The 13,729-nt window shown below is 34.9% G+C and overlaps 1 protein-coding gene across 4 annotated transcripts in view; it reads right to left on the bottom strand.

The window, feature by feature from the left end:
* Positions 1–13,729, bottom strand: part of col15a1b (collagen, type XV, alpha 1b) — a 106,143-nt gene that overhangs the window by 27,235 nt on the left and 65,179 nt on the right. For all 4 annotated transcript variants that reach the window (XM_088085939.1, XM_088085941.1, XM_088085937.1 and 1 more), the window contains 4 exons: positions 13,540–13,638; positions 12,290–12,364; positions 11,881–12,078; positions 11,329–11,444 (listed from right to left, as the gene is read on the bottom strand). In XM_088085939.1, the coding sequence (XP_087942065.1) occupies positions 11,329–11,444; positions 11,881–12,078; positions 12,290–12,364; positions 13,540–13,638 (488 nt within the window). The remainder of the gene's footprint in view (positions 1–11,328; positions 11,445–11,880; positions 12,079–12,289; positions 12,365–13,539; positions 13,639–13,729) is intronic.

Below are 13,729 nucleotides of genomic sequence, written 5' to 3' on the forward strand. Positions count from 1 at the left end.
GACATTTTTGCCTTACTATAGCCTTGCCTTTTTCGTCATTTTTTCAACATGCATTATTTTGGTGTTTTTGTCCGTTTTTGCAACATTCTATGCTATGGCATGTCTAAATAGGCTATTTTATACTGTTATAAGGTGTTTTCAAGTGTTTTTGGGACATGTCATATTTTGACATTTTTGCCTTACTATAGCCTTGCCTTTTTTCGTCATTTTTCAACATGCATTATTTCTGTGTTTTTGTCCGCTTTTGCAACATTCTATGCTATGGCATGTCTAAATAGGCTATTTTATACTGTCTTAAGGTGTTTTCAACTGTTTTTGGGACATGTCATATTTTGACATTTTTGCCTTACTATAGCCTTGCCTTTTTCTTCATTATTTCAACATGCATTATTTTGGTGTTTTTGTCCATTTATGCAACATTGTATGCTATGGCGTGTCTAAATTGGCTATTTTATACTGTTTTAAGGTGTTTTCAACTGTTTTTGGGACATGTCATATTTTGACATTTTTGCCTTACTATAGCCTTGCCTTTTTCGTCATTTTTTCAACATGTATTTCTTTGGTGTTTTTGTCCGTTTTGCAACATTCTATGCTATGGCGTGTCTCAGCAGGCTATTTTATGCTGTTTTAAGGTGTTTTCAACTGTTTTTGGGACATGTCATATTTTGACATTTTTGCCTTACTATAGCCTTGCCTTTTTCGTCATTTTTTCAACATGCATTATTTTGGTGTTTTTGTCTATTTATGTAACATTGTATGCTATGGCGTGTATTAATACGCTATTTTATACTGTTTTAATGTGTTTTCAGCTGTTTTGGGGACATGTCATATTTTGACATTTTTGTCCTACTATAGCCTTGTCTTTTCCATCATTTTTTCAACATGCATTATTTTGGTGTTTTTGTTCGTTTATGCAACATTGTATGCTATGGCATGTCTCAGCAGGCTATTTTATACTGTTTTAAGGTGTTTTCAACTGTTTTTGGGACATGTCATATTTTGACATTTTGCCTTACTATAGCCTTGCCTTTTTTCGTCATTTTGTCAACATGCATTATTTCTGTGTTTTTGTCCGTTTTTGCAACATTCTATGCTATGGCATGTCTCAGCAGGCTATTTTATACTGTTTTGAGGTGTTTTCAACTGTTTCTGGGACATGTCATATTTTGACATTTTTGCCTTACTATAGCCTTGCCTTTTTGTCATTTTTTCAACATGCATTATTTTGGTGTTTTTGTCCATTTTTGCAACATGCTATGCTATGGCGTGTCTCAGCAGGCTATTTTATACTGTTTTAAGGTGTTTTCAACTGTTTTTGGGACATGTCATATTTTGACATTTTCGCCTTGCCTTGCCTTTTTCTCATTTTTTCAACATGCATTATTTTGGTGTTTTTGTCTATTTATGTAACATTGTATGCTATGGCGTGTCTCAGCAGGCTATTTTATGCTTTTTTGAGGTGTTTTCAACTGTTTTTGGGACATGTCATATTTTGACATTTTTGCCTTACTATAGCCTTGCCTTTTTCTTCATTATTTCAACATGCATTATTTTGGTGTTTTTGTCCATTTATGCAACATTGTATGCTATGGCATGTCTAAATAGGCTATTTTATACTGTTATAAGGTGTTTTCAACTGTTTTTGGGACATGTCATATTTTGACATTTTTGCCTTACTATAGCCTTGCCTATTTTGTCATTTTTCAACATGCATTTCTTTGGTGTTTTTGTCCGTTTTTGCAACATTCTATGCTATGGCGTGTCTCAGCAGGCTATTTTATGCTGTTTTGAGGTGTTTTCAACTGTTTTTGGGACATGTCATATTTTGACATTTTTGCCTTACTATAGCCTTGCCTTTTTCGTCATTTTTTCAACATGTATTATTTCAGTGTTTTTGTCCATTTATGCAACATTGTATGCTATGGCATGTCTAAATAGGCTATTTTATACTGTTTTAAGGTGTTTTCAAGTGTTTTTGGGACATGTCATATTTTGACTTTTTAAGCCTTACTATAGCCTTGCCTTTTTCGTCATTTTTTCAACATGCATTTCTTTGGTGTTTTTGTCCGTTTTTGCAACATTCTATGCTATGGCGTGTCTCAGCAGGCTATTTTATACTGTTTTGAGGTGTTTTCAACTGTTTTTGGGACATGTCATATTTTGACATTTTTGCCTTACTATAGCCTTGCCTTTTTCGTCGTTTTTTCAACATGCATTATTTTGGTGTTTTTGTCCGCTTTTGCAACATTCTATGCTATGGCGTGTCTCAGCAGGCTATTTTATGCTGTTTTAAGATGTTTTCAACTGTTTTTGGGACATGTCATATTTTGACATTTTGCCATACTATAGCCTTGCCTTTTTTCGTCGTTTTTTCAACATGCATTATTTTGGTGTTTTTGTCCGCTTTTGCAACATTCTATGCTATGGCGTGTCTCAGCAGGCTATTTTATGCTGTTTTAAGATGTTTTCAACTGTTTTTGGGACATGTCATATTTTGACATTTTTGCCTTACTATAGCCTTGCCTTTTTCGTCATTTTTTCAACATGCATTATTTCCGTGTTTTTGTCCGTTTTTGCAACAATCTATGCTATGTTGTGTCTCAGCAGGCTATTTTATGCTGTTTTGAGGTGTTTTCAGCTGTTTTTGGGACATGTCATATTTTGACATTTTTGCCTTACTATAGCCTTGCCTTTTTCGTCGTTTTTTCAACATGCATTATTTTGGTGTTTTTGTCCGCTTTTGCAACATTCTATGCTATGGCGTGTCTCAGCAGGCTATTTTATGCTGTTTTAAGATGTTTTCAACTGTTTTTGGGACATGTCATATTTTGACATTTTTGCCTTACTATAGCCTTGCCTTTTTCGTCATTTTTTCAACATGCATTATTTTGGTGTTTTTGTCCGTTTCTGCCACAATTTATGCTATGACTTTTCTCAGCATGCTATTTTATGCTGTTTTGAGGTGTTTTCAACTGTTTTTGGGACATGTCATATTTTGACATTTTTGCCTTACTATAGCCTTGCCTTTTTCGTCATTTGTTCAACATGCATTATTTTGGTGTTTTTGTCCATTTATGCAACATTGTATGCTATGGCATGTCTAAATAGGCTATTTTATACTGTTATAAGGTGTTTTCAACTGTTTTTGGGACATGTCATATTTTGACATTTTTGCCATACTATAGCCTTGCCCTTTTCGTCACTTTTTTCAACATGCATTATTTCCGTGTTTTTGTCCGTTTATGCAACATTCTATGCTATGGCGTGTCTGAGCAGGCTATTTCATGCTGTTTTGAGGTGTTTTCAACTGTTTTTGGGACATACCATATATTGACATTTTTGCAATGCTATAGCCTTGCCTTTTTCGTTATTTTTTCAACATGCATTATTTTGGTGTTTTTGTCCGTTTGTGCAACATTGTATGCTATGGCATGTCTAAATAGGCTATTTTATACTGTTTTAAGGTGTTTTCAACTGTTTTTGGGACATGTCATATTTTGACATTTTTGCCTTACTAGCCTTGCCTTTTTTGTCATTTATTCAACATGCATTTCTTTGGTGTTTTTGTCCGTTTTTGCAACAATTTATGCTATGGCGTGTCTCAGCAGGCTATTTTATGCTGTTTTGAGGTGTTTTCAACTGTTTTTGGGACATATCATATTTTGACATTTTTGCCTTACTATAGCCTTGCTTTTTTTGTCATTTTTTCAACATGTATTATTTTGGTGTTTTTGTCCGTTTATGCAACATTGTATGCTATGGCATGTCTAAATAGGCTATTTTATACTGTTTTAAGGTGTTTTCAACTGTTTTTGGGACATGTCATATTTTGACATTTCTGCCTTACTATAGCCTTGCCCTTTTCGTCACTTTTTTCAACATACATTATTTTGGTGTTTTTGTCCATTTATGCAACATTGTATGCTATGGCGTGTCTCAGCAGGCTATTTTATGCTGTTTTGAGGTGTTTTCAACTGTTTTTGGGACATGTCATATTTTGACATTTTTGCCAAACTATAGCCTTGCCTTTTCCGTCATTTTTTCAACATGCATTATTTTGGTCTTTTTTTCCATTTTTGCAACATTCTATGCTATGAGGGTTCCAAATAGGCTATTTTATGATGTTTTGAGGGGATTTCAATTGTTTTTGGGACATATCATATTTTGACATTTGCCATACTATAGCCTTGCTTTTTTCGTCATTTTTTCAACATGCATTATTTTGGTGTTTTTGTCCGTTTGTGCAACATTGTATGCTATGGCATGTCTAAATAGGCTATTTTATACTGTTTTAAGGTGTTTTCAACTGTTTTTGGGACATACCATATTTTGACATTTTTACCTTACTATAGCCTTGCCTTTTTTGTCATTTTTTCAACATGCATTATTTTGGTGGTGTCCGTTAATGCAATATTGTATGCTATGGCATGTCTAAATAGGGTATTTTATACTGTTTTAATGTGTTTTCAGCTATTCTTGGGACATGTCATATTTTGACATTTCTGCCTTACCATAGCCTTGCCTTTTTTGTTATTTTTTCAACATGCATTATTTTGGTGTTTTTGTCCGTTTTTGCAACATTCTATGCTATGGCATTTCTCAGCAGGCTATTTTATGCTGTTTTGAGTTGTTTTGAGCTGTTTCGGGGACATACCATATTTTGACATATTTGCCATACTATAGCTTTGCCTTATTCGTAATTTTTTCAACATGCATCATTTCGGTGTTTTTGTCCGTTTTTGCACCATTCTATGCTATGGCGTGCCTCAGCAGGCTATTTTATGCTGTTTTGAGGTGTTTTCAACTGTTTTTGGGACATGTCATATTTTGACATTTTTGCCAAACTATAGCCTTGCCTTTTCCGTCATTTTTTCAACATGCATTATTTTGGTGTTTTTTTTCCATTTTTGCAACATTGTATGCTATGGGGGTTCTAAATAGGCTATTTTATGATGTTTTGAGGGGATTTCAATTGTTTTTGGGACATGTCATATTTTGACATTTTTGCCATACTATACTATGCGATTTTTGGCCATTTTGTGGACGTGTTATATTATGACTTATTTTGCCTTTTTTTGCCCTTTTTTCAACATGCTATACTATGGCATGTCTCTACAAGCTATAATAAGAGGTTTTCAGCCATTTTTGGGACATGTCAAAATTTGAGATTTTTCATCATGCTGTACTATGCGATTTTTGATTATTTTGTAGACGTGTTATATTATGACTTATTTTGCCTTTTTTGACCCTTTTTTCAACATGCTATACTAAGGTGCATCTCCATGAGTTACAATAAGTGGTTTTCGGCCATTTTTGGGATATGTTCAAATTTGAGATTTTTCACCATACTATACTATGTGATTTTTGGCCATTTTTTGGACATGCTATATAATGACTTTTTTGCCTACTTTGGCCTCTATTTCAACATGCTATACTATGGCACATCTGTCCGACCTATAATAAGTGTATTTCCGCCATTTTAGGGACATTTCAAATTTTTTTGCCATACTATACTATGCGATTTTTGGCAATTTTTTTGACATGCTGTATTATGACCTTTTTTTGTCTTTTTTGGCCGTTTTTTCAACATGCTATACTACGGTGAGTTTCTACGAGTCACAATAAGTGCATTTCGGCCATTTTTGGGACATGTTAAAAATCTGAGATTTTTCGCCATACTATACTATGCAGATTTTTGGCCATTTTTTGTACATGCTATATTATGACTTTTTTTTTCTTTATTATATTGAAATACAAACAAAGGCTAGGATTAAGTTCTTAGCATTAAAAATTGAATAAAAATGTCATAGTATATCATGAAATTAAATATGGCATAAAATAACATAATATAGTATAAAATAAAATAGTATAAATAGTATAAATAGTATAGTATAAAAATGTCATAGTATGTCATCGAAAAATACATAAAAGCATCATAGTGTAGTATGTAGTCCAAAAAATGCATAAAAATGTCATAATTTAGTATGTCGTCAAAAATGGCACAAAAACGTCATAGTATATAATGTCGTCCAAAAGTGCATAAGAACATCATAGTATTGTATTTAGTCTAAAATGGCATAAAAACATAACAGTGTATTATGTGGTCCAAAAATGCATAAAAACGTCATGGTATTGCATGTCATCCAAAATGGTATATAAACATCACAGTACAGTATGTCGTCTAAAAATGCATAAAAACATCATAGTATGTGTTCCAAAATGACATAAAAACATCATAGTATAGTACGTTGTCCAAAAATGTATACAAATGTCATAGTATAGTATGTTGTCCAAAAATGCATAAAAACATCATAGCATAGCATGTGGTCCAAAAATGTATAAAAACGTTATAGTATAGTATGTTGTCCATAATGGCATAAAACCTCATAGTATAGTATGTCGTCCAGAAGTGCATAAAAACGTAGTATAAAAATGCAGTTTCCATGCAAAGTCATCTTTATACATTAAAAATAAAAGTGGCCCAAGTATAGAGCTTTGAGTCACTATGAATTTTTTTTTTTATTTGAAATACAATTATTTTTAAATACATATTGATCTCTATTCCTTACTAATACCATTTTGAAAGCCATAACGGTGAAGCTTGGATATACAGTAAGAATGTTATGGTTGACTGTATCAAATGCTTTTGATAAGCCCAAAATTTGCCAATTGCAAATGTGTTATTGTCCACTGCTGCTGCAATGTTATCTTTAAGTTGAAGTGATTTTGCCAAAATCCATATTAATAGTCCATATTTCATACAGGATATTGCTATCGTTTTGATGTTTTAACCAACTTTTTATAAGCTTCTATAAAGCTTCTCCAAAACTTTGAAGAAGCAAGGTATTAAAGGAATTGGCTGGTAATTATGAAGTATTAGTCCAGTATGTAATAAAAAAAAATCAGAAAAAACATTTTAGAATACTATGTTATGAAACTGGGGTAAAAAAAAAAGTATATATAGTATATATATAATAATATAGTATGTACTAAAATAAAGGTACATAAAAGTCACAGTAGAGTATGTGATACAAAAAAATCATGTGTCATACATCCATTAAAAGCCACAGTAAAAGTCATAGTATAGTATGTGTATATTATAATATAGTATGTCACAAAAAAATCATAAAAAAGGACTCAATTTTTTATGCCATAACTAGGTCTTATTATAGCATGTGATGAAACACACACCATACTATGATAGTTTTTATAGTGTGTGTCATCAAAATCTACAATAACATCATAGTTTATTAAGTCACAGTATATGATTTAAAAAAAATCATAAAAAAGTCATAACATAGTATGTCATAAAAAAGTAATTGATTAAAGATAAAGTATGTGATTTGAAAAGTAATCATAAAAAATGTCATAGTATATCATGTAAAAAAATCATTTAAGTCTTTGTATAGTATTTCAGAAAAAGGCCAGAAAAAAACTTCATAAAAGCATCATTATATGTAGAAATGAAGTCATAGTATAGTGTTACGCATGGTGGCGGTTGCTGCCTGTGTTTTTTGTCTCTTTCTTTTGCTCTCTCTCTCCGTGTGTGCGTTTCTCTCCTCCTCCAGGTGCTCAAAATCACGGGGATGGTGATAAAAGGCTCGGGGGCTGTCTCTGTGTTGAAGGCGTAATTCATGGTCTACGACCCGACAGCAGACACCCGAAAATAGCAGAGCGAATGGCCCTCTGTTGAGCTTTCTTTTTCTTTCATTCTGTGTGGGATTGGAGGGCCGGCAGCCAGGTTTTTTTTTGTTTTAAAGTGTTTTCTTTTTGTTCAGGAGGATGAGCTGGGTCCAACGGCCCCCTGCGTGGTTGGCCCAGCGATTCCTCATCTTTTGTTTGTTTTGGCCGGGGTCTCAAACTCCCTCCCTTGATTTTTGATTACTTGTCAGTTAACGAGTTTGTTGAATAAAAACTGGATGTTTTGCTCCGTGGATCTGTGTGGCGATCTTTTATGTGTTCGGCCGCTCTCTGAGCCTTGTTGTGTGTGTGGCCGTAATATATAGTGTGTTATTAAAAAAATATAAAAATGTCATAATATAGTATGACATAAAAATGTCATTTAAAAGTCATAGTTAAGTTAGACTAGAAACATATCAGCAACAAATAGCAAAATTAAAAGAATTGGAACAACAGCATAAACAGACAAAAGACTCAAAGATGCTTAACCAGGTTAAAGAAGTTAGGAAAAAAATTGATGATATTCTGATGGAAGAGGTGGAAAGGAAAGCAAGGTTCAAAAAACTAACTTACTATGAGGGAGGATCTAAAGCCACTAAAATCTTGGCTAGACGAATAAAAAAACAGCAAGGATTAAGTAATATACATAAAATAAGAGACCCAATAACTAATAAAATCTTATACGAACCAGAGGAAATAGAAAAGGTATTTGAGGAATATTACAGTAAGTTATACACACAACCTACCTCTACAGGGGAAGAGGATTTGAGGGAGTTTTTAGACAAATTAGATCTGCCAGCAATAGGCTCAAAACAAAATGCAATGTTTACTTCAATAATAACAGTAGAAGAGATAGAAAAGGCAATTAGTCGGGCCAAATCAGGGAAATCACCGCGAGCTGATGGATTGGGGGCCTCCTTCTATAAAACCTTTAAACAGGAGTTAATTCCATTATTGTATGACTCATTTAATTATACTCTCAGGACAGGCAAGATCCCTCCCTCATGGAAAGAGGCTATCATCTCCCTTATCCCAAAAGAAGGGAAAAACAAAGAATATTCTTGTAATTATAGACCTATATCGGTCTTAAATGTAGACTACAAACTTTATACCTCCATCATAGCAAAGAGATTAGAGGAATTCATGCAGGATTTGATCGATGAGGATCAGACTGGTTTTATTAAAGAAAGGCAAATGCAAGACAACATAAGAAGGTGTTTACACGTCATAGAACATGTACAAAGGAAAGGAGAAAGTGCAATTTTGGTAAGTATAGATGCAGAAAAGGCTTTCGATAGCGTAAACTGGATATTTCTGTACAGGGTATTAAAAAAATTCGGATTTAATGAGGAATCTGTGAATTGTATTAGATCAATATATCAGGAACCAACAGCAAGGATAAAAATAAATGGTAATCTGACGAAACGATTTAATCTGGAAAGGGGGACTAGACAGGGATGTTGCCTCTCACCGAGTCTCTTCGCACTGTTTATTGAACCTTTAGCTCAGATGATTAGACAGGAAGAAGAGGTAAGAGGAGTGAAGATAGGAGGGGAGGAACATAAGATAGGATTGTTCGCAGATGATATTTTAATCTTCTTAAAACAACCTAATGAAAGTTTTCCAAAATTAATGAGATTATTAGAGAATTACGGAAGCTATTCAAGTTACAAAATTAATGTCACAAAAACACAGATTTTGACAATAAATTACTCTCCATTACAGGAGATGAGGGAGACATATAAGCTCAAGTGGAATGAAAATTCTATAAAATATTTAGGTGTAAATATCACAAAAAGAATAGATAAGCTATATGATGCAAACTATATGAAAATAAATCAAGAAATTAGGAAAGATTTGGAGAGATGGTCACTTACTAGTTTGGATTTTAGCTCAAGGATAGAGATAATTAAGATAAATATTTTACCAAGGCTGTTGTATTTGTTTCAGTCGCTTCCAGTGATGATCCCACAAAAACAATTTATAGAATGGGATAAGTGGATATCAAGGTTTATATGGGGAGGAAAGAAACCCAGGATTAGATACAAAACTCTGCAGCTCCCTAAAGATAAAGGAGGTCTGGCTTTACCAAGCCTTAAGGAATACTTTTACGCTGCACAGATCAGACCTTTAATATACTGGTGCAAGGACGGGTATAATGCAAGATGGAAAAATTTAGAAGTAGGGATAAAGGACATAGAAGTACGAAATTTAATAACACATAAAGGATTATTAGGCAAATTAAGTAATCAATTAGATCTAATAACTAAAACTACAATTGGAATATGGAACACAGTGGTTGAAAGATATAAGCTGGAAAAGGAGACGAAGATTTTGAGTTGGTTCGCAGATGATTCAAGGTTTATACCCGGTATTCATGATAAAGGGTTTAAGCAATGGAGGAATAAAGGCATCACGGCAATATGTATAATGACTGAACGGGGCAAGTTGCAGAGTTTTGAAAGATTAAAGGAAAAATTTGGATTAGATGAACACGAGCGATTTCGATATTTACAAATAAGGGATTATTATGAAAAGAAGATAAAAACAGATACAACAAATGAAGTTATTGAGGTTTTTCAGAAAGCCTATGAGGGCAAAAAATGCAGAGTGATTTCAGCTCTATTCAAAGGTTTGATGACATGTAGAAAGGTTTCCTCTTTGTATATCAAAGAAAAATGGGAAAAAGAGTTGAAGGAACAAATAACTGAAGAAGAATGGTTTGCTATTTGTAAAACGCAGTGCACGGCCACCAGCTCCAAGATCTGGAGAGAGCTCAACTGGAAAAATATGACTAGATTTTTTATTACTCCAAAAATTAGGAAGGAACTGTTATCTAACCAGCAGCCATGTTGGAGAGCATGTGGACACATGGATGTAGGTCACACACATATTTTGGTCTTGCCAAAAGATAAAAGGATATTGGGAAATAATATGGCGAGGCCTTAAAAAAATAATTGGGTATGAGATACCCAAATCATGTAAGATATTTTATCTAGGAAATTTGACACAGGATATAATACAAAAAGAGGACGAGTATCTACTTAAAATATTGTTATCGGCAAGCAAAAAGGCAATTACAAGACTATGGTATAAAGTGGATCCACCGACCGAGGAGCAGTGGCTGTGCATTGTGAAGGAGTTATTTGTTATGGAAAAATTGACACATAAATTGAGATTGCAGGAGATGCAATTTAATGAAAAATGGGAAAAATGGACTGAATACAGAAGCCAGGAAGAGGACACCACCATTACCACTGGACAATAAGGACTTTGAGAAAACTATAACTGTCTAATGAACTATTCAGGATACACCTTCTCACTGTAATTGTTCAAAGAAAATGTTAATAAAAAAGTCATAGTTAAGTGTCATAAAGTCACAAAAAAGTCACACTGTAGCTAGTCATAAAAAATGAAATAAGTCATACGATACGTCATAAAAATTTTGTAAGAAAGACATATTTTAGCATGTCATTAAAAAAGTCATAGTATAGTGTAAGATTATTAGATGTATTTTTACTTTTTTTTGTATTTGCAGGCCGACTGTGTCTCATGAAATCATTGATTTGGATGATTGCCTCTTGTTTTCCCTCCACACGAATGCTCTCACTTACGCGCTCACACAGGCACACACACGCTCTGACTCACCATGCTGAGTCTGTCATCACGTTTCGTCCGTCAAAGGAGTAAATGGGCGTGGACGGGTTAAATGTGCCTCCATTTCCAGAGAAGATGGACATCCAACTACTGAATAACACTTCACCCTGAGAGGAGATCACACATCATTAACCCTTTAAAACCTGGAACTACATATCTTCGTGTGCTGCCTTCAGACGCTTTTCACAAATATTTAAACCTTTGAACTACAGGCAAATTGGTTTGATTTCTTCTGAAAAAAAAAGAATGAACATGGATAAAAAAGCAATGGGCAACATGCAAGAGATGATTTTATTATATTATATAAATTATTTTTTTCGGCTAATTTTCAGGTGATTTTCTTGTACTTTTCACTAATGTCTTTTTCAATCCTGGGTCATTTCTTCTCAAGTTTCTCATTGCCTTCTTACCTCCCATGTTTCTAAAAGAAATCAAGTCACTATGCTCAGGTTTTAAAGGGTTAACCCACTTTCAATTCTCATTAAGATGAATCTGCATTATTCCTAAATAAAATTAGGAATGTGGATACAAATGTCTCCTCACCCTGAGGTTTACCACGGGCATGTCAGTGCGGTCTGCTTTCCTCACGATAGTCGCCAGGTCCTGGAGGTGTGAGGACAGGAAGGCCCTGTAGGTGGTTGTTAGCCCCATGGAGCGTGCCTGTTGATAGCACTGGAAGTCTGCGCCCCGGATGCCACGCATGTCCCCTTTCAGCGGGGCGTTCAGTGCTACCAGATGGAGCTGAAAAGGGAAAAATGCAGAGATCAGGAAACAATACACTTGGTCCGAATCGGACACGTTATTCATCACAGATCTGGCATCAGTCAGGCGTGCCAGAGTTAGGCTGCTGTTGGGCCATGTGATTTTGGCTACACGGGTCTCTGGGTCTATGTGTGCATGCATGTATACATCAGTAGGCGTGTGTAAGTGCATACATGTTTGTTACACTCACCCCAGGTATAGCGTTGAAGGTCTGTGGTAGCACATTGTAGCTGGGCTGATATCCTCTACTGCCCTCTTGTAGCTCCTTTTCAACAAAAACATGAATTTGTATGTTTTATGCATTTATGTGTTTGTTTGGTAGGTGGTTTTCAGAGTTTTAAATTCAAAGATGTTTCCAAAGATCAGCCCAGTTTATGCTGGCATTTTTGGGGTCTGTTGCTACCTAAAATGCATGATTTCGCTGCAGTTTTTCTACAAAATTCTAGTGCATGTTGCACTCTGTGTTTTTAGGTATTTTTTGCAATGGAATTGAGGGAACAAGTGCAAACTGAAAAAATAGTTGCAATTGTTTTGTGCGTCATCCATTAAAAAGGCAACTTGTGGTTGTATGAATCTGCCAACCAGTCAAGTTGGAGCTCATGATCGTGTGTGCAAACATGGATACCTCACTTACATCTTTCCCCGGCAGCACAGAAGATCCATACAATCAGCATGTGTTTGTGTGTGTGTGTGTGTGTGTGTGTGTGTGTGTGTGTGTGTGTGTGTGTGTGTGTGTGCGTGTGTGTGTGAAGAACATTACGAAGTCACAGTTAAGTTGACCTTTGACCTTTTCTACATAAAATGACATCACCTCATCATTTTATCATATTAAACATTTGTGGGAAATTTTGGCATGAAAAATTCTTATTAGTTCATTTTTAAGTCAAAGTTGACTTTGAAGAAATTCCCCCAAAGTGTTCATGACATATCACAGTCACGAGAATGGGATGGACAGACGAACAACCTAAAAACATAATAATTAAACCACATTGTTCTAAGTTTGGGATTAATATAACATTAACAATAACTAACCATGCATAATTAATCTAACCCCCCTTGACTGTTTGAACACTTGCAACAGATCGGGATGCCACAGCCTCTGTTATGGTGATATGTCTTGTCTGTTCTCTGCATATTTCCACATTGTTTAAAAGTGTTGTTGTTTGCATTCCAAAACAATGTTGCACATGGTGCAAAACAGTTTACTTAGCATTCATACCGTACGTCACAGAGTGGCCTTGCGTGATCTTAAGCAGTAATTTGATTGGTAGATTTGACACATATGTGTTGCACATGTATGCATCTCCACAACCAGAGACAAGGAAGATTAGTCGATTAGTTAAATTCAAGGAAAAGTTGGGGTGATTTAGCAAAATTGCAAGGTAGCGCAGAATTTACAAATATTGGTTATGTGTGTGCGTGTGTGTGTGTGTGTGTTACCTGGCTGTGGATCCTTTGTGGTCTGCTCAATTCTCCAGGTCTGCTCAGGGACTGAGACGCCGCCGAGGCAGAAGGTCCAGAAATTATTAACTCTCCGAGCTAAAAGGGGGACACACACACCTGAGCTAAAGAGCTATGATGCCAAATCAAATCCACTTTTATTGGGTTAAATGGTACTTCAGATGATGAC

The sequence above is a fragment of the Plectropomus leopardus genome, chromosome 12 (assembly GCF_026936395.1).
Source record: "Plectropomus leopardus strain MGB_pleo_1.0 chromosome 12, ASM2693639v1, whole genome shotgun sequence".
Lineage (NCBI taxonomy): Eukaryota > Metazoa > Chordata > Actinopteri > Perciformes > Serranidae > Plectropomus > Plectropomus leopardus.